Source organism: Tiliqua scincoides, unplaced genomic scaffold, assembly GCF_035046505.1.
Source record: "Tiliqua scincoides isolate rTilSci1 unplaced genomic scaffold, rTilSci1.hap2 HAP2_SCAFFOLD_87, whole genome shotgun sequence".
NCBI lineage: Eukaryota > Metazoa > Chordata > Lepidosauria > Squamata > Scincidae > Tiliqua > Tiliqua scincoides.
The window spans coordinates 17,810-39,318 of record NW_027101667.1 but is presented as its reverse complement, the minus strand read 5'-3'; the positions used below and the strand labels follow the sequence as shown (position 1 = coordinate 39,318).

General features: G+C 45.0%; 1 protein-coding gene across 1 annotated transcript in view; it reads left to right on the top strand.

The window, feature by feature from the left end:
• Window positions 1-19,361, top strand: part of LOC136636094 (cytidine monophosphate-N-acetylneuraminic acid hydroxylase-like) — a gene marked incomplete at its 5' end in the record, with an annotated part of 35,289 nt that extends 15,928 nt beyond the window's left edge. Inside the window, 9 exons of the mRNA XM_066611109.1 lie at window positions 2,017-2,164; window positions 4,214-4,295; window positions 5,876-6,013; window positions 8,580-8,715; window positions 10,393-10,536; window positions 12,072-12,246; window positions 15,016-15,132; window positions 17,712-17,827; window positions 19,148-19,361. Coding sequence (XP_066467206.1) covers window positions 2,017-2,164; window positions 4,214-4,295; window positions 5,876-6,013; window positions 8,580-8,715; window positions 10,393-10,536; window positions 12,072-12,246; window positions 15,016-15,132; window positions 17,712-17,827; window positions 19,148-19,286 — 1,195 coding nt within the window. The remainder of the gene's footprint in view (window positions 1-2,016; window positions 2,165-4,213; window positions 4,296-5,875; window positions 6,014-8,579; window positions 8,716-10,392; window positions 10,537-12,071; window positions 12,247-15,015; window positions 15,133-17,711; window positions 17,828-19,147) is intronic.
• Window positions 19,362-21,509: the final 2,148 nt, after the last annotated feature.

The window sequence follows — 21,509 nt, the reverse complement described above, 5'->3', positions numbered from 1 at the left end:
CATGGAAGGTGTCAGTTCAAGGTGTGGTGCACCCACCCTGGTGGTGCCAGCAAGTGGGGCATTGAGAGTCACACTGGCCCCTTCATGTCACTTTCAGAGAGTCCTGAAGTTGTGGAAGTGGGTGGGGCAGCACATTCCATTTCTGGGGGTGAAGAGGGGTGGAAGAGGTGGGGAGAGCAGGTTCAAGGAATGACGGAGCTTAAAATTCTGCCACCAGCCCATGTTTAAGAAGACTGGGGAGCCAAGGGCCTGAAATGAGGCCTCAATCAGAGTCAGCCTGGAGTCAGTACCCAAGGATGCAGACTGGCCTGGCTGGGGAGGAGGACTAGGGTGGCTAAGGTGGCTGCCCTCCCTTGGATTCTAAGGGTTTATGGCCTCACCTGGAATCTCTCCCCGCCAGCTTCGCAATCCAGGGAATGTCGCCTCAGTAGATTCCAGGCTGCAGCAGATTCCAGGCCCCAGGAATCTTGGGGCAGCAGATTCCAGGATCTTGGTGTCTCCTTCCTTTGCCTCAACCTTCCCCCTTCTCAGACATCACAGCTAATAAGCCTGAACAGACAAAGAGAGGTGCGTAAACCTTTCGGTTGCAAAACCAGGCTGTATATTTGGATTCATATACAGGTGTACGTTGTTTACTTAACAACAGGGATATGTTCTCTGATCCCATTGTTATGTGATTAGGTCATTAAGTGAACATTCAGTTCAATCTAGTGCCTTTGTTGTGTAAACAGACACTCCCTGCCAGACACTAGCTGGCTGCAGAGGCTACTGGAGATAGACTGCCTCTTCTTTGCATTAAGAGCCTCTTGTTGTGTAAACAGACACTCTGCTGCAGGCTATGCGAGACCTGACTGCCTTATTAAGAGCCTCTTTTTTGTGCTTTGACCATATGCATTCCATCATTAAGTGGAAGGTTGTTAAGCAGCACACACCTGTATACTGTATAACCTCTGTAATATACTGTATTACCCCTGCTAATTGGGTAAGAGGCACTTTTTTAAGTGGGTGTCCTCTTTTTAGCAGGGGGAGAGTAACTGGTCCTCCTCATCCCAGCAGTGTCTTTTCTAGTGGCTGTCTGCTGGTGTTTTGCATCTTTTAGATCAGGGGTGTCCAAGGTTTTTGGCAGGAGGGCCACATCAGCTCTCTGACACTGTATCGGGGGCCAGGGGAAAAAAGAACTAATTTACATTTAAAATTTGAATAAATTTACATAAGTTTACATAAATGAATATATTAAAGATGAACTTATTTGAATGAATGAAGGTCTTGCGATAGCTCAAGGCCTATAAAAGGCCTTGCACAAAGCAAGACTGGCCTTTTGTTTGCTGCCACTACTGCATCACAGATGTGAAACAGCAAGCAGTGGAGGGAGCCCTCATCCCACAGTTCATGCGAGAGAGCTCACTCTCTCATGTGAGAGTTGCCCTCACGCTGAGGTCAGTTGTGCTCTCCATGCCTTTGGAAAAGCAGAGCAGGCATGGGAAGGGAGAAGGAAACTGGGGGGGGGGGGGAGAGCAGTAGAGACTGGAGTGATAGTCTAGAGCAGGTGTGCCCAAACCCTGGCCCGAGGGCCACTTGCGGCCCTTGGGGACTCTCAATCCAGCCCACAGGGAACCCCCATTCTCCAATGAGTCCAGAGACTTGCTGGAGCCCATGCTGGCACAACACAACTGCTCTCAGGAGTTAAGAGAGTTAATTGTTTGACTTTTGTTTGACTGCCTTCCATTAGCAATACTTTACACACCACTGAAGTGATGAGAATTAGGCTACAATCCTATCCCTGCTTTCCTGGGTGTAAATCCCATTACTATAATGGAACTTACTTCTGAGTAGACATGCATAGGATTAGGCTCATAAGGCTATTGTACAATCCTATATTTATACTGTATATTTGCCTGGGACTGAGTTTCATTCAACTCAGTGGGACTTACTTCTGTGTAGGCATGCATAGGATTGTGTTGTACATTGGTTCTGCCTAATAAAGTGTTTCACACCTTTTTTTCTCCTACTCTTCAGTTACCCTACTCTGAGGAAACTTGCTGAACAAAGACCAGATATACCCATTTACGTTGGAAAGACAGAAAGACCCGTATTCTGGTACCTGGACCAGAGTGGTGTGAAGCTGACCAATATTAATATTGTCCCTTTTGGAGTTTGGCAAGAGGTCTGATACCTTCACTTTTCTCAAATAGAATTTTGTTCTGATCTTATGATATTATGGCCTGTGATATTACGCTGTTTTTCTTGGTGCCATTTGACTTTGAGCTTTGCCTCACACCGGAGCGACTAGCCTTAAATCCGCTCCTGAGTTGGACTTTGCTGTCTCTTTTTGTCTCTGGCCAAGTAGTGTGCATCAAATCAATGTCTTGGTTAAATGTGAAGATTGCATTACATCAGAATGGCAAGTTTAAAATCTACTGTTGACTGGGACCTTGGGTTTTGTTGGTTTTATGGAGTCTTGCTTTTTGTTTTAAATTTATTTCCTGGCTGAACTTTGAGGTTCGTATTACTGCTGAAAGCTTCAAATCTGCCTTTTGGACCTTTCTGAAATTTCTCAAGTCTTATATTAAAGAAGTATGTGTAATGCCTTTTTTAAATTAACTGATATATATCAAAATTACTTTAACTATAAAGATTAATTTGTAAATCTTCAATTTACTTTTAGCCAGATCTTATAATTTCAATTATCAAAGCAGTCTTTCTGTTTGGAATAAAATACTGGTTAAATGTAAAAACTATAACATTACCCATAATGTGCAAAGCCACAGGGGCCTGACTAAAGTAGTAGGTCAACAACCTCACCAGGCAGCAGCTGAGCTCACACTTCAGGCAGACTATAGACTTCCCTTGGAGTCTGCATAGCATCTTTATCTGTGGGACAGCTGCCTGTGGCGAGCAAGGAAAAACACAGAGATTAACAAGGAGTTGACCACCGCATCAGTCACAGCTGTTCCCTGGACTGAGATGCACACTCAGGCTGCAATTCTAACCACACTTTCCTAAGCCCCATTGAACAAAATAGAATTTACTTCTGAGTAGACCTGGTTAGGATTGTGCCCTTAGTATTTGTAAGAAGAGTGGTGCCACCAGTGTGTATATGCAGTGGTGCCCTGTTGAGGGCGATAGCATGATGTTTTGGAACAGTACCTTTCCCCCTCCTGGGGGAGGGGCTGCAGTGGAACGCTGCAGAGGAACACTATTCAGTCCCCAGTGGCAATGTGCTGAAAAACAAAAGAGATTCTGATGAGTGTTTGGTCTGCAGTTGCAACAGTTGGAACCCCTGACATTCACCAAAAGGGAGCTCTTAGCTGTGGCTAAAGGAAAGGCTAGTTAGACAACACAATCAACACAGAGATACATGTGATAATCCTGAAGGATCAGGAGGTGGGGGTAGATGCATAAGGCATAGATGCAGAAACTCATCCTCATCCTTCCTATGCCACACCTCAATTTCCTTCCCATTTTGGCTTTTCTTCCTGTGGAGTTACTACTACTTACTACTCAGAAGTAAGTCCCATTAGAGTCCATGTGGCTTACTCCCAGGAAAGTGTGAACAGGATTGGGCTGCCACTTATCCGCAGATTTGGTCTGGCCCTCCCCAGTGCGCACATCCCCCTTGTGTACCCTCTGGAGGCGAGGGGAGTTCTACTCCCCTCACCTCCAAAGGGGCCTCTGAGCTCAGGAGGCAAAAAAAAAAAAAAAAAAATGCCAGTTCCAGTTTCACAAAGAAAGCAGAAGTGATGTTTTTAATGCCTTATCTCCTACTTTCTCCATGAAACTGGAACTAGTGTTTTTTTGCCTCCTGAACTTGGCAGAGGTTGGGGACACGCATCCCTAGCCTCTGCTAAGCTCAGTGGCACCTCCAGAGGTGTGGGGAGCAGACCCCTCACCTCTGGGGGAGGGGGGAGAGGATAACCCCAGGACTGTGGGGATTGGTGTTTGACCATAGCCGCAGTTTTATGTATGGGGGGAGGGGTTCCAGAATGGAACCCCAGTGGATAAGGAGGCATGCCTGTATCAGATCTTGCCTGTTTACTTTTAATTTTTTGCTTTCTTATGTTTGGTTTACTTGATTCTATTAGATAATCATTTTCATTTTCACTTAATTTTTATTGTTGATAGTATTAGAATCTTAATATTATTAATAAAAAGAGAGGCTGTTCATGTGAAAATAAGAGCAATTCATATGTGCTTTGACCTTTCTTTATTCAAGGTGGATCAAAATCTTAGATTTATGATACTAATGGATGGTGTTCATCCTGAAATGGATACTTGCATCATTGTTGAATATAAAGGTATTTTATTCTTACCATTGTTACTTTGTTGCTTTTTACAGCTGATGAGTCTAATCTCTCCCATATAGGGACCTGTCTTTCTTACTGCTTCAGACCATTGGTCCATCTATGTAGGTATATGGACTGGAAGCAGCACTCCAGGATTTCAGACAGGGATCCTTCCCAGTCCTGCCAGGCAAGAGCAGAGATTGAACCTGGGCCCTCCTGGAGCTCATCTACTGAGCCACAGTCCCCCATTTCTTACCTTCGAGTATTAAAATAGCTTAGAAAGGTCCTCTTCTGCATCCTGCCAATACCTGTACTATGTTTGGTTGGGATGTGTGAGAGGGGTTTGCACTTGAAGTTTGGTATGCCTGTCCCAGGGAGGCCCTTTCTATATTGGCCTTCTATATTGGCCTATATAGAAAGAGGCCAATATCTCTTTCTATATTGGCCTTCTGCAGCTGTGTAAAAGCCTTTCTTTTCAAAGAAGACTCCGAGCTGCTAAAAATTGTTCTCTTGATTAATTGTTCTCATCTAGCTGCTTTTAGCCATCCTTCTTCTTCCTTCCCCTTACCTCCTTAGCTTCATTACAGAGCTGTGATGTTTCTTTGAACTATGCAGCTTTTGTGAAACTGGGAACTTCAGGTTTAACTCCAGCTCTCACACTGGGATGTTAAGCCAACTTCAGACTCTGGTTCCACATAATTGGAAACCAAAGTTAAACCACAGTTTGTGGCTTTGCATCAGCTGTGTGTAGAGTTAACTGAGAATCAGAACACCATGTTGAGGTAAAAATGAGACTGAACATTTATTTCCCCTTCAGCTATTACTCTATTTGCATAGTGCCAGCTAGAGACCCTGGTGCTTATGCAGCTAACACTGCACTGAAGAGAAACATGATTCCTAGTTTGAGATTACAGGAGAAAAGGGAAGGGGTAATCTACAGCTCTCATGTGCATATTATCAAGGAAAGGGTAATCTGCAGCTCTCATGTGCATATTATCAAGGAAAGGGTAATCTGCAGCTCTCATGTGCATATTATCATTGTAGGAAACTATGGTTTCTCATAACATCTGAACCAGTCCATTATTTGTCTTCACTATGTTCATAATTTCCCTTACATGTGGATAGAACACTATTTGGTATTCTGTACTCAGTGGATTTATGTGGTGACAGAAGAGGATCAGGTCTGTCTTAATACCAATCATCCATGAAAACATTTAACTTGTTAAACCAGAGTATGTGGACTGAGGCTGATTTAGTCCTTTTGAAGTCAATGAGAGTTAAATCTAAGTATCCCGACATTGTCTCCTATACAAGAAAGCAATGAATGAATGACTTTTATGAAGACAACAAAAATGGAAATGTATTACCCATAGGTACTGTAGAAGGACATAATGAGAGCACTTGGAAATATCAAGGAAAATGCTCAAAACAGACCAAATGTGCAAATGGCAAATGTTATTCAAGTACAGAGCAGTTACCACTTTTTCATAGGATTCCACCCTACCCTGCTTACCCTCTCCCAAAACAGAATGCTGGTAGGAAGCACAATGACAATGATTTTAAAATTTCATTGTGAGCATATTTTTATGTAGGGCATAAGATCCTCAACACGGTGGACTGCACCAGGCCCAATGGCGGAAAGCTTCCTGGAAACGTTGATCTTATGATGAGCGACTTTGCAGGTGGAGCATCAGGCTTCCCCATGACCTTCAGTGGAGGAAAATACACTGGTAATGAAAACACTGAGAAAAGATTTGAACTCTGGAATACTTTGAAGCCTCCATGGTTAAGCCAACTCTCTCAGTTCCCAATTACTCTTTGTGAGAGACAAAGGGGTCATTCATACCTGGATGTCTATTATCCAGTGAACTAAAAGCTTGATGACTAGAAGTTGAATGTGTGGCAGTGCCAGATTATGGAGAGGACCCTGGGGCAAAGCTCTGCATGGGACTCCAAGGCACTTTGGGTCCCCATCTCTCCAGTGTACTGGCACATGACAGGGGCGGCTCCTCTCACCTTTCTCACTCGTGAATTGGGGAGAACTTTGGTGGTGATCGTTCTTACCCTGCCTTGGAGGGTAGGAGAAAGTGCTGCTGTCCCAAGCCTGGCACGTGGGTCATTTGCCCCCATTGCCCTGCCTGGTTACACCACTGACTTGCACTCATATGAATTAATAAAGCTGTGTTTAAAATTATTATTACATGGTACCAGGATAGTAACACTTTGCCTTTAAAAAATGAATTAATTAATCTCAAATATAAAATAATTCATATGAGTTTTTTTCCCATTTTCCACTGGCAAATTGGAGCAAAAAAGTCTTGGGAAAAAAACAGAAAAAAATAAAATGGGTTTCACATTCCCAAGGTTTTCCAGGCCTTCACGCTTTTACTTCTGAACAATAAAGTCCTAAATCCAGTCCAGTGTAACACTGGAAACAAACATATGAACTTCCGAGAAAAACCCAACCACACTTGCAAGATCTGACACAGAGACCCTGCTCTTGTTACCATCTCTTGTGGATGTAAGATCAATAATCATGAGGGGCCGAATCTTTTCAGTACTTGCCCCAATTGATGTGAGATGCCCTCTTCCAGAAGGTGCATTTGGTCTCAGCATTGGATGCTTTCTAGAAGCAGGAAGAATTTGCTGGTTCGATCAAGACTTTGAGCCACTATCTGGTAAACATAGGTCCCAATCCTATCTATTCTCCCCTGCCTACTGAAGCAGCAATGCCAAAAAGGCTACTGCTACTTCCGGGGGGGGGGGGGGGAGAATTGCAGAGGTCACCTCTGAGGGAACATTCTTTCCCTTACCTGAGATAAGTCTCTTCAGCATGGGGCGGGTCTACTTGAACCTGCACTAGCAAATTCACTGGTGCAGGTCCACTTTGAACCGCACTGCAGGATCAGGTCTGGGAAGGGGGCTAGGATTTGGTGACCACTGCTGCTGCTAAACCCACACCATCTCATCTGCAATTTGCCTTTCCCCTGCCCCCATTGCTGTCCCATTCTGCCCCACTCCTGTCACCATCTTGTTTGGCACTCCTGTACCTGCTGAAAGACCATCAGAAGGAGTGAGTTCCGTAACCTAGGCACCACCACTGAAACAGCCCTGCCCCAGACCACAGCCAACTGCACTTCAAAAAAAGGTGGGACAAAGATCTTAATGTTCTTGCAGATTTGTACAGGAGGAGCTGCCCCTTTAGGAATCCTGACCCTAAACCATTCAGAAGCTGGGCCACTCCTCTTAATGAACTGCTGTGGACTCATGGCTACTACCGGAGTTGGTGCACACCACCTTTCTCCCAGCCACCCCTTGAAACAGCAGAGAGGGCAAAGCAATGAAGAGAGAAGCTAAGACTGACCATGGAGAGTGGCACCTATCCCCATTTCCTTCCTCTCTGCCCCTAAGCAGGACAATAGCATAGGCAGAGAGCCAGGTGGTGGCAGAATGCACCCTTGTCCTTCTTATCCCCCCTCCCCTACTGCTGCCCTTAAAAAGACAGGGAAGTAGGCAGGAAATTGATAGAAGAGTCAGCAGAAGGGAGAAAATATAAGAGGAAGAAGGTAATTGGGGAGGTAAAATGTGTGTGGCATATTCTGTGCACTGCAGGGAGCACAACACTCAGGCTCAATCCCAGACAGCAAAAGGCTTGAGCTGGACCTCCTCAGTCCCTATAACAAGTTTGCAACAAACTTGTTGCAAGCTGGCCATCACTCAGAAGTAGCTGTAGTTTTCTGACACTTTTCAAGGACATCTCTACATATAGCATGTTACAGTAATCAAGCCTCAATATGGCCAAGGGATGGATGATATTGGCCAGGTCTGCTCTCTCTAAGTGCATCTGCAGAAACTGGGCATATATTCACAACACATAAGCATTCAGGAGCATTTCCGGGTCAGAAGCAAAGCCAGGTCCAGGATTGCCCCCAGACTGCAGATCTGATCCTTTGGGCAAACTCTATGCTGTCCAGAACAGGCATTTCACCTGCTTTCAGACTGGCTTCTATTTTACCAGAAAGTACCTCTGTCTTGTCCAGATTCAATGTACAGGAACACATGGGGACATAACATCAGAACAGAACTTGTTGCTCTGCTAGAAGTGTGAAGGGGGTGATTGAAAAAGAAAAACATAACAGTCAGAATTCTTGCAACACAGTTAAGGATGCAATCCTCTTACATACACCTGGGAGCAAGTCCCATTGAGCTCAGTGGAACTTGTGAATCTACATCCATAGGTTGAACTTAAGGTGTTTTCTTGCACATGTAACTCTCACAAGCACTTTGGCATTTCAGAGGCATGGAAAGCACAATTTATTAAAACTGAAAGGAAGAAGCTGCTGAATTATAAGGCCCAGCTGGTTACTGACCTGAAGCCAAAAATTTTTTGTCCTTTTGCTGGATACTTTGTTGAAGCTCATCCTTCTGACAGGTACTATCATTCATTCCACCTTTATTGGCATAAAGACAGGTACTATCTTCTGATTGACTCACAGTACACAGGATTTATCATAGCTTAAGTGGAAAAGTGAGCAAATAGGAAGTGATGTGTCCATGCTTGCTGCTGACAAAGTGATGAATGGGGGCCCAGCTAGTCATGGGACAAAACTTATGTGACTAGAATCCCCCACTTTTTTTCCATCTCAAAAAGCTGCCACAGGGGCTCCAATTTGTATTGGTGCCACAGAGTTGGGGGGGGGGGTCTACAGTGGTTATTTCAAGCAGAAAGGAGATTGGATGTTCTAGTCAAGGAATTCCCAAATCATGCCTAATTTGGCTCTCAAGATAGCTTCCAAATTTAACAAGTAAAATTTCCCTCGCAGACAATGCCAGTGCCATGGGGAGGGATCCAGGCCGGTAGTGGGGCCTAGTGCATCCAGCTGCCTGATCCCTTGCGGTGGCAGTGGTGGTGCCAGTTGACCAACAGATTCGTGCTGCCACTACCTTTCTGCCAGACTCACAAACTTACAAAGAAGGTGGATGAAGAGGAACGATTGCATGAGCCAAGCCTTATGTGGCAACTAATGCTTCTCCCACCTTACCTATCTTCTTCCAAAGACCCTGGCAATGATCAGGGGTCGCTGGCAAAAAATAAAAAATTGGATGGTAGGAGGTAGAGGAGTTACCAGCAAAAGATTTGGTAGAGAAAGCAGAGTCTCCTTTTTTCCCACCCTCCAAAGATGCGCAGGAATCTGGCATTAGTTCCACTTATAGATGACTAGGAGAATTACTGCAAATAATCAGAAATGTGGCATACGTTACTCATCAATATGAGGAAGAATTACATCAAACACAAAGCAACACCCCTGACTTTCTCAAGCACTGGAAATATCAAAACATACATTTAGACCTAGCCTCCATGAGGAAAACGCAACTGGAGGCTATTCTGAGCACAAAAATGGCCAACAGATAAAGGAAGAAATATACCCTCCCCTTCCCTTGCTGAAAATGGCAGCCTTTTCATTTTAAGAAACTGTGCGTTCATTACATGTAGTTTTCCCATTACCTCCTAGTAATCTGCTTAGCATTGAAACTTAAGAGGGGGAACACCAAATAATCCTAGAATAAATGCTGGAATAACACCAAATAATCCTAGAATAAATAAGTGTCCTCTTGAGGCTTTGTCATTTCCCTGACTAAGTTCTAGAAAAGTCATAGAACAAAATGTTGGATTTTTAACAGCATGGATTTTAATCCTTTGATACAATCACGGTCTTCTTATCCAGATATGATGAACTGTTGGATTAAATGCAGGACACTTCTCCATCTTGTTCTCATAGTTTACACCATGGCACAAATCGTTGTGGGCTGGTAGATGCCCTTCTAAATGTGGATGGCATATTCTGCTCATGGAACATCTGTTTTATGCATTCATCCCTGCTAAAGTATTGCCAAGACAAGTAAAACAAACCCTTTAATGGGTAAAAATGCCCTTTATAAGAACTAGTGCAAAACAAGAAGCACAGGAATAGCACAAAACCTACCTATTTTAGCACTGCTGATGCACAAATATTTATCCAACAGTTAGTGGTGATTTTCCTTCTGCTCATGGTTCTTTGGATCCAACACTATGATAAAAAATCTGATTGTGTCTCCTTCCTTGATCTAGTTATATCAGAGAAACAAACCTTAAAAATGATCCAAGTGACCTGAATAGACTAATTCAGAAAAATTCCAGTGAAGTTTCAACATGGACTCCAAAACCAGGAGCCACATTGGATTTAGCAAGGATGCTGACAGATCCAACAGACGGGTAATCTGAATTTTTACCAATTAATTTATACAAGTGTGTTCCAAAAGTTTTCACACAAGCAAGGCAGTTAACCAACCTTTCCTGAAACTCAGGCAGCCCAATCCTAACCTGTGTTGGAACAGCGCAGTAGCCTGCACTATATGCAGCACAGGTTAGGAGGTGGCTGGAATGCAAGTCAGAGTAAGGGGATATTTATCCCCTTACCCAGAGTTGTGAGCCAGCCACCCCTATGGGGTGACTCAGATTTGTGCTAGCAAAATCACTGGCGCAAATCTAAGCAGCTGGGTGTAATGTTGGGCTGGCTGGGAGGGGGGCTAGTATCCAGCCTAAGGTGCCAAGGCCAGTCCCACCCTCCCCCTAGGCCTGGTCCATCCACCTGCCCACCTTCCCCCCACCCAAAAACGCCCCCATTCCACCACTCTCTCCAATCCCCTGCGCCAGCCTCCCTCGGGCTGGTGCAAACTGACCAGGTCTTCTGCAGGATCTGACACTAGAATGCCTGTGTGCATCCTCCAGCTGGCCTACCCAGTTCACTAGCCATCGTGAATGTGCTTTACAGCATGTTCAAGACACTCTTGAGCCAGTGTAAGGGACTTGTGCTGGTTAAGCACACAGTTTGGATTGCACTCTTAGTCGACATGGGCACGAGAAAATGACCTGAAAGTATGGGAAGGTAACTGCTGGTAACACTTGGGGACTTCCACTGGGAAAAGAAACCCCCAAATACTTCATTCTTCTATCAACAGCAGAAATGAAAAGTTTCTCATGAGACTAGAGGTGTTGTGAAATCAGTATCTGGTCGCTCAACCCTGTCCTGTTCTCTGACTGCAGCTCAGTGTTAGAGAACCTATTTTGCATGAAGAGGCACAGCCTGAAGAGGCACATTTTAGGAGATGGCATAAACTACACCTTAGTTTTGATTTTCTCATATCCATTTATAGTACCATGATGAAAAAAGAATCAGTGTGGACAGATGGAAAATACTGTATAATCTGTTGCACAGGAGCACCCAAACGCTCACAGCAATCAGCAAAAGTCTCATTTCCTTCAATGAACCTTAGATCAGGGGTGCTCACACTTTTTTGGCTTGAGAGCTACTCTGAAACCCAGCAAGGCCCAGAGATCTAACAGAGCTTTTTTTTACAATGTTCGCACCATCATAACATATAACATTTATGTGTACAGTGTATGTTGGTGTACCTTGAGCCCCACTGAGTATAACAGGACTTACTCCTGAGTAGACATGCCTAGGATTAGGCTGTGAGGCTGCAATCCTAGCCACACTTACCTGGGAGTAAGCCCCATTGAGTACAATGGGCCTTACTCCCGGCGTTTCCTCCCAGAGGCACCTGAAGGGGGGGTCGGCACTCCGCGATCTACTCATTTTGCCTCGCGATCTACCGGTAGATCGCGATCCACCTATTGAGCACCCCTGCCTTAGATAGTAAAAGTCTCATTTCCTTCAATGAACCTTATGCTGATTCATGCTCAGGCAATCTGATTATTACCTACAAATCCTGTTTTCTCTCTTTCAGTTTGGGAATTATGGATCCTCCAGCAGGGACAAAGCTTTTCAAAGAGTCATGGGACTTTAAACCTTATATACAATCACTCAGAGCTGCAATTGATGATGAGATATTCCTCTATTCCTCCTGGGTGAAAGAATACTATATCTGGGCAGGGTTTAAAGGCTACAACCTTGTGATCAGGGTAGGTTGATATACAGACATACTGTACCATATATATTTTTTTCAGAGAAAAAAGTCTTCCTTCCTTCAAGAACACACTCCAGAAGACTTTCCTTATTCATCCATTGTAACTGTCAGGGCCCCTCCCAGGTGCCCTGACCCCCGACTTACCCGGGAGCAGGCACCCCATGCCCAGGGTGGGGAGGCTTCCCTGCCCTTGAGGGGGGCAAAGAAGGTTGGCTCACCCCAACCAGACAGAGGGGGCTGGCAGGACAAACAAGGAACACAGAAGGAAACAAGCTAGGAACAGGAAAGGCCTTTTCTGCCCCACCTGGAGGAAGGGGAGGGGCCAAAAAGGGGGCAGGCTTGCTCCATAAAACAGGGAAGCCAGGGATGAGAGGGAGGCAGTGTGAAGCAGGGAGCTGTGAGATGAACAGCTCCTGCTCCCAAGCCAGGTGTGGCAGCTCTGCTAAGGAGGAGGAGGACAAGGGTGCTGGAACCCCTCCAGCCAATCTGAGGCCTCCCTGGGGGTGGAACAAGCCTGCTGCAGGCTCCTCCAGGGGTGGGCCCCTACAGTAGCAAGAACACTGGAATTCCCTGGTATCTTAAAGCTTGCTTCATCAGATGCATGGACAGTGATAATGTTCTATATATAGCAGCTGGTGATTGTAGGTGCTGACAGCTCCAGATCAATATGTGACATCCATCAACAAATATAAGTTCCCTTATTTTTCAGATACTATTAAATGCAATAAACATATTTGATAACTGGCAATAGTTACCAGTATATATGAACTTCTGGACATTCTCAGAATTTGTCTGGAATTCTCAATGTTCAGCTATAACACTGACATTGACTAAATTTCAGGCATTAAGTGCAACATACATATCCAGAAAGGTATAATAACACAGGAGGCTGAGGGCCCAATCCTATCCAATCTTCTAGTGCTGGTGCAGTTGCGCCAATAGGGTGTGTGCTGCATCCTGTGGCAGAGCAGCAGTCACCAGGGCCTTGTTAAGGTATGGGAACATGTGTTTTCTTTCCTGCAATAGGGCTGCACTGTGGCTACATTGGAGTTGGATAGGATTGGGCCCTGATACAACAACAACCCCACTGCCCTGCCCACCACAGGCAGTGCAGTTGGGGAAGGTCAAGACTTTGGCAGGCTAGTCCTCTTGCCCTTCTGAGCCAGGGGGAAGAGTCCAAGTCAGACCACTATCCTGGAATTGGGAGGATCTGGCAGAATTAGACTCTGCCCTTATGGTTCAGGGGTGGATTGGTTGGGTTCTTCATTATTCCCACCATTCCTTACCAACAGGAGGAAGACATGCATCTGATTAGTGTTTGGGCTAATCAGATGCATGTCTTCCTCCTCACCACAGATGGTGACTTCTTGGAGGAATGTCAACATTCTGTACTCTATATGAATGCATCAAAGACTCAGCTGATAACAGCTTAAACCAATTTAATTTAGCTCAGCACATAAGGTTACACAAAAACAAAAGGTAAATTCAACATTACAAAGGACATTTACATGACACATGCTGTTGAAAAATAACCAGAACTTGATGTCCCACATTAACTTAGAATAACTCTCATCCCACCTCAGCTTCAAACCTGAAGAGCAACTTCCTCAACTCATCATACTCCTGACTGAAGCAAATACTCTAGTTGAAGGATGGAAGAATTCTCCTTTCAACCACACACACACTCCCTCTTTTATACTTCCAAACTCTAACCAAACAATTCTTTCCCCACTGCCCTTAATTACTAATCTCTCATAGCTGCTTTAGGGCCCAATCCTATCCAATTTTCCAGTACTGGTGCAGCTGTGCAAATGGGGCATGCACTGCATCCTGTGGTGGAGAGTCAGGGCCCAATCCTATCCAACTTTCCAGCTCTGGTGTAGCCAAAATGCAATCTTGTGGTAAGGGAACACATGTTCCCATACCTTGAGAAAGCCCCAGTGATTGCCCCTCTACCACAGGGTGCAGCACACACTACACTAGCACAACTGCACCAGCACTGGAAAATTGGATAGGATTGGGCTCTCAGTTACAGAGGCCCCCTCAAGATACAGGAACATGTGTTGCCTTACCTTGGGCTGCATTGCAGTTGCACTAGTGCTGGAAGTTGGCTAGGATTCAGCCCTCAATGAGAAAACTGCTCAAAGTAAAATCAGACCTGAGCTAAAGCAACAGCAAGACAAGCTTATTTAAAGGGCAATCAGGTCAAGGCCAGATACATTTACCTATTCTTCACAGGTGGGTCAGGGGACAATAGGTGTTTTCCTATCTCGATTTACTTTGGTCTGTATCAGGTGATGATAACTCTACTTTTGATTTACCTAAAATCACATCACAGAAGAGGGAGCGAATAAACTGTCAAGCTCTGTATCTTTTCAGGACCATGTCTACCAGCAATCTGTTCAAGACAGAGCAAGCCCTTGCTAGGGAGGAAGAGAGACACATGATCTCAAAGGACATTGAAAAAACAAAGGGTAGCATATACTGACTAGTGCTTTGCTCCAAGGACAGTAGAACCATTCCATTGGTGCACGGACTCTTGGAGAAAGCAGAAAAGGTCTTTGTGTGAGTGGAATGCTCCTTTCATTTACCAGTTGGGAGGCTATCCAGAGCAGCCCATATCCAAAAAAGGAGAAAGCAAGCAGAAACAGCTAAGAATCTCCAAAGTTATTGGGACCGCATAATAAATCTCCTTGTTTGCCAACAAATATGCAGTGCAATAAAAGCTATTCTCTTTTGTCATGATTTTAATTGCCATATCCAGATGATAGAAACAGATGACGATTTCAATCCGTTGCCTCGAGGCTACAACTATTTGGTGGATTTTTTGGACTTATCATTCCCAGTGGAAAGACCAAGCAGAGACCATCCCTATGAAGAAGTAAGTAGCACATTTATAATACAAACTTGTTTCTTCTCTCATTTGCCAAACCATCATTGGCATCCTTCAATCTCGGGAAACTAAGGTATCACGCTCTGAAAAGTGGTTCTGGAACAGCGTCTAGTGTGGCTGAAGAGGCCAATTCAGGAGTGAAAATCCCTTCCACACTGGGAGCAAATGTAGTCTGTCCCTGGTGTGTCTCCCTGGCTACAGGCCTTCCTTCTTTGCCTCTTTGCCTAAGTCTGTTGGGCAAGTGTCTCTTCAAACTGGGAAAGGCCATGCTGCACAGCCTGCCTCCAAGCGGGATGCTCAGAGGCCAAGGTTTCCCATCTGTTGAGGTTCATTCCTAAGGCCTTCAGATCCCTCTTGCAGATGTCCTTGTATCGTAGCTGTGGTCTACCTGTAGGACGCTTTCCCTGCACGAGTCCTCCATAGAGAAGATCCTTTGGGATCCGGCCATCACCCATTCTCACGACATGACCAAGGCAACGCAGGTGTTTCTGTTTCAGCAGTGCATACATGCTAGGAATTCCAGCTTGTTCCAGGACTATGTTGTTTGGAACTTTGTCCTGCCAGGTGATGCTGAGGAAACATCGGTGGCAGCGCATGTGGAAAGCATTCAGTTTCCTCTCCTGTTGTGAGCGAAGAGTCCATGACTCACTGCAGTACAGAAGTATACTCAGGACGCAAGCTCTGTAGACCTGGATCTTAGCTTGGTATCTTAGCTTAGCTTAGATCTTAGCTCGGTATCAAGAGAAAGAGTGTCAGAGATCGTTGAGCCAAGGTACACAAAGTCATGGACAACCTCCAGTTCAGGCGCAGAGATTGTAATGCAGGGAGGTGAGTCCACATCCTGAACCATGACCTGTGTTTTCTTAAGGCTGATTGTCAGACCAAAGTCTTGGCAGGGCTTGCTAAAATGATTCATGAGCTGCTGAAGATCTTTGACAGAGTGGGCAGTGACAGCTGCATCGTTGGCAAAGAGGAAGTCACGCAGACATTTCAGCTGGACTTTGGACTTTGCTCTCAGTCTGGAGAGGTTGAAGAGCTTTCTATCTGATCTGGTCCGGAGATAGATGCCTTCTGTTGCAGTTCCAAATGCATGCTTCAGTAGGACAGTGAAGAAAATCTCAAACAAGGTCGGCGCGAGAACACAGCCCTGCTTCACTCTGCTTTGGATGTCAAAGGGGTCTGATGTGGAGCCATCAAAGACTACAGTGCACTTCATGTCCTTGTGGAAAGACCTGATGATGCTGAGGAGCCTGGGTGGACATCCAATCTTGGGGAGAATCTTGAAGAGGCCATCCCTGCTGACCAGGTCGAAAGCCTTCGTGAGATCTATAAAGGCTATAAAGAGCGGCTGTTGTTCCCTGCATTTCTCCTGCAGCTGTCTAAGGGAGAATACCATATCAGTGGTGGACCTGTTGGCTCGGAATCTGCACTGCGATTCTGGATAGATGCTCTCTGCAAGTACCTGGAGCCTCTTTAGTGCAACTTGGGCAAACAGCTTGCCTACAATGTTAAGGAGAGAGATGCTGCCAAACCATTGGCAAATGGTTTGCCAAACCATTACCTGTTAATTGTACCAATCCATAGAAGACGGTGCACAAAGCACTGGTCAGTCCTGTCCACTTTGACAGATGTTTTCTGTGGCTCCTTCAGCCAGGGTTCAAATTGTATGAATGCCACAAACAGATCCTTTAGTGTCATAGATACCCTAAGTAATTAATTAGAGTTAATTATCAATAGACACTCTGTCATCCCATTGTCTGTAGTTTTCTCTCCCCGCCCCACTCAAAGGGCAGTCCCTAAAGAAGACCTTTTCCTGCATCTCTTTCTGCATCCCTTCAAGGGATTCTTAAGAGCTTTCTAGTGCATGTTCAAAAGTAATTGCCTACTTCAGTACTCCTCCTTTTGTAACTGCTTGGAGTGATACCAGTGCTGCCATCTGATCATTCAGCCTGCCGCCACCCCCCAATTCCTTTCTAAGAAGAGTGAGCAAGAAGAGGATTGTAAGAAGAGCAAGTAAGAAAAGAATCGGGGGACCGGTGGCCTAATTTCCTCATGCCTAGTTCTTCTATAGAAGATCAAAGTGGGATTGAAGAAGAAAGTAGTGGGCCACTGTGATTCTGTTCTGTTCCTGATCATTCCAGGTGAATGATCAGGGAAAGGATCATTGTGGTGCCCCTGGCACCTTGTCACTGTCACTACTTCTACCTCCTCTTCCTCCTCCTTCTCCTGCTGCTCTGAAACAGGCTGTATGAGAGGATTCTGGAGAAGAAGATTTCTTCCACTGTTAGGCTCGTCCTGACCAGCCTGTTCTGAAGATATGGACAGTGCAGGAGGAGGAGTGGGTGGAGTCAGTGATGATGAGGGGGCTGTAGTGCATGCCTATGCCTACACTAGCACATACACACAAATTAATAAAAGAGGGGCCAAAAATGTAGGCACCACTTCAGGTGCTGGTCTTGCTTGGGCCAGGCCTGTCTGCACTTGTCAAGGGCAAAAAGATTCCCAATAGCTTTTCGTTGAATCTGTACAGATGGGGTTTTTTAAAATTGTTTTTTGTTTTGCTACAGATAAGAACCCGGGTTAGCGTCATGAGACACGTCGTCAAGCATGGATTACTTTGGGATGATCTGTATATAGGATTCCAAACTCGGCTACAACGTGACCCTGACATCTACCATCACCAGTAAGCCTGCTACTGTACTGTATTCCTAATATTGTTGCCATGCTTGTTGTCAGTGTTTAACACAACTAGCCCACCAATGAGACACAGTGAGCCAGTGTGGACTGGCAGAAGCAGAACCTCCTCTGCCCCATTGTGCCAGTGACCAGACAACTATCCATACAACTGCCCACCCTTCCTTACCCAGTGGCAGCACCACTGCCATTGCTACTTCTCCTCCTCTAACTTTTTCCTCCTCTTCCTTGTCACAGGCCAAAAGGAGGGAGGAAGTGTGAGAGGACTAGAGCAGTGTTTCTCAACCAGTGGTACAGGTACCACCAGTGGTACTTGAGATGGTGTCTGGTGGTACTTGCGGGACCCCTGGATACCTGGCACCCAGCAGCAAGACTGGTAACATGACACAACAGCAGTAGGAGGCTTGGCTCGGCAGACAGAGCTCCAAAGCATTCTTTTCCACACTTGAAAAAGCCCTCATGTCCACCCTGAGCCTCTTATTGGTCTTGGTTGCATCACATCTGGCCTCCCAACCCAGAGGTAACTGGCAATGATTTCATCACTAGTTACTTCCAATGGTGAACCATGTGAAGTGGTTCAGTGGAGGACAAACGTAGAGCAACACTAGAGTGTTAATTTGGAGCGAAGATGCTCTAGCCCAGTGTTTCCCAAACTTTAAGCTGCTGAGACCTACCTTGTCCTCCACACTGGTTCGCAACCCATTGGTTGCTGTCACACTACAAAGCATTGCTGGAAGCCACTGGAGGCTGCTTCTGGATTGCGCTGGGCCCATGGCTCATTCCATTGGCCTCCACGGGCCCCAGAATGCTTTGTGGAAGCAAACAAGAAGTCATGGGCACAAGCCAGAGTCACTTCCAGTAGCTTCCACAAGGTATTCTGGTGCCAGCAGAGGCCAATGGAGGGGGTTGCAGGTCCAGCCTCCCAGTAAGGCTTTGCAGTGCTACAGCAAACATTGGGTCATGACCCACCACACATCATATTGCAACCCACTGGTGGGTCGCCACCCTCATATTGAGAAATGCTGCTCTAGCCTGTCACCACTCTATTCCTTCCACCTTTCCTTCCCCATCCTCTGTCTCTTCAGATGTAGGGAGCAAGAAAAGCAGGAAGAGGAGCACTATTGGCAGTGGCAGTGGCGGCCAAGTAGTTAAAACAGGCCTCCCTGTGCTCACACAAATGGCTGCTGGGAAGCCACATGGTCTTATCTGCTCATACATTACTCCCTCTCCATGAGACTACTCTGTGTGGGGGTGAGCCACAGGACACTCTAACTCTGAGATACTAATCTATTTTCATATATTTTTGAAGGTTTTGGAATCATTTCCAAATAAAACTTCCTCTGACACCACCTGACTGGACATTGTTCCTGGCCCAGTGCAAACAACACGAAGTAAAGCCAATAAGGGGAATTAGTGATGAGTACTTCATCCTCCATGGAAAAGGGTAACAGGGACATATTCTGTCATGGTCACTGCAAAAATGGTCTTTGTTTCCTTGTACTACTTTGATTATCTTCCAAACATAATTCAGGATCTCTACCCACCCAGCCTTTGATCACTGGATTTTCTGCTAATGCTACCTGAAGTATGGAGCTGAAATTGTTCAATATTTTAAGATAGCTTATAAAATATAGTTAATACAGTTTAAAAATATAGTTAATAACAATACAGTTTCAACTGTTTTGTACCTTTATTCCTTGAGACATAAAATACAACAGATAAATTTCATGAAGATTGCCTGTTTCCATTTCTTTCTAAGGTAGTTATAGCTATAGTGACTCAAAGTGATCATTTTCATACAATTTAGTGTATTGTATGGTAGTGTATTGTACATTTTCATACAATGGTGATCATTTTCATACAATTAAAATTCAAAGCAGCTAGAAGACATGCTGATTCTTGCTTTTGGTATACACTGAGACTACTATAAGAGTTGCAAATTCCAAAGGCTTAAATTTAAAGTGGCACCTAACATAAACTTTTCATCAGAATCAGTCCTAGTAGAAGCAATGATATCATTATACCCTATGATGCTATAAAGTTTGAACCCCTGCTGGCAAAATCCAATAAAGGTCCAAATCCTAACCCACTTTCCAGCACTGGCATAGCTTTACTAATGGGACTTGTGCTGCATCCTTCCAGGAGTACGTGTGCCAGACTCTCATATCACACACTGCTTTTCAAACTTTCCTTGAAGTTTGAAAAGAAATTTGTGATATGGTATAGGGATCTGTTACTCAGGGCCCAGTCCCAACCAACTTTATAACACCGATGCAGCCACAGTGAAGCTGCTTGGTAAAGGAACACATTTCCCTTACTTTGAGAAAGCCTCAATGACTACACCCTCCAAGCTCAGGATGCAGCAAGCACCCCATTGGTACAACTGCATCAGTGCTGGAAAGTTGGATAAGATTTGGCCCTCAAATTGAAAAAGTCAGCAATTGCACTGGATATGCCCATGCATGTCTTTGGATTCAAACTAAGGTCTGGATCCAACCCAAGCCTGTTAGTTTAAATTGGGTTTTGCATATGTTGCACAGACACTGTTGAGAATATTACCACACCCGTAAAAAGGCCATTGACCCATTCCTCCTGTCTTGGTATAACAGTGATACACATGAATGTTCTGAATTTAAATTTCTTTCAAGTCCTACCAAATCATTTACCAGATAAGGACTTCCTCCAGGGCCAGTTCTGGGGGGAACATGGTCCTTGGCAAGCCACCCCTTAAAGTCCCAGTGATGTCATCACTATTATAGAAGGGGTTTGGGCACAGATGATCACCAGTGGCTTTCTTGAGGACTTCTTGCAACTGACTGACAATGTTGACCCCAACTTTGTCAAATGGCAACAGTTAACATAACAAGAGAATTAGCCTAAGGTAATGGCCAAGCAACTGAGCTGTGAATCAGGATTTCCCTGGTTTAAACCCTGCCTCTGTTATGAACTCACTAGGTGGCTTTTGACAAGCCATTTCTCCCTCTCAACCCCAGCTGCAATATGGGAATAGGAATACGCCCCTTCAGTGAGCACCTGCAGGTTGCTCTTGCTGCTCCAATGTCTCCAAAAGCGACTGGGAGGTGGCGTTTACACAGGGGGTGGCACCTGCGGTACTTACTGCACCCCTGGCTATGCTACCGGCCTAGGTACAAAAGCCCCCCACAAAAAGCAAAGAACTGGAGACTTTGGAGACAAAGAACTGGTATTAATTAGACAAGGTGATATGGTATGGTGTAAGCAATAGGCCTTCAGCCAGTGCTCAAACCACACCCTCAAAATCTGGGATGAATGGAGATAGATGAATAGTTTTTCCCCAGACAACTGTGATTCTCTGAAAAAAGAACCGTATGTGGAAAAACAACTGCTGCTGTTAAAAAAGCTCCCCCAAATAAGGAGATTATACCAGTAGGCACTAAGGCACATTTTTATGACTCTCTCACACTAAGCAGCTAATCAAATCCAACCATGCCATTCAATATTGCTCAGTTGCTGCGATAATTGAAATGAAGTTGAGTGACTGTGAGTGACTACCCATTCATTAATTTCCAAATATGAGGGCATATAGAAGTGCAGTGTGGTAGGGTACATGTCATTACATTCTTTGCAAAGTCAAGCTAAGCATGATTCATGTCATGGGCACCCCACTGACTCTGTAAGAATACTTGAGTCAT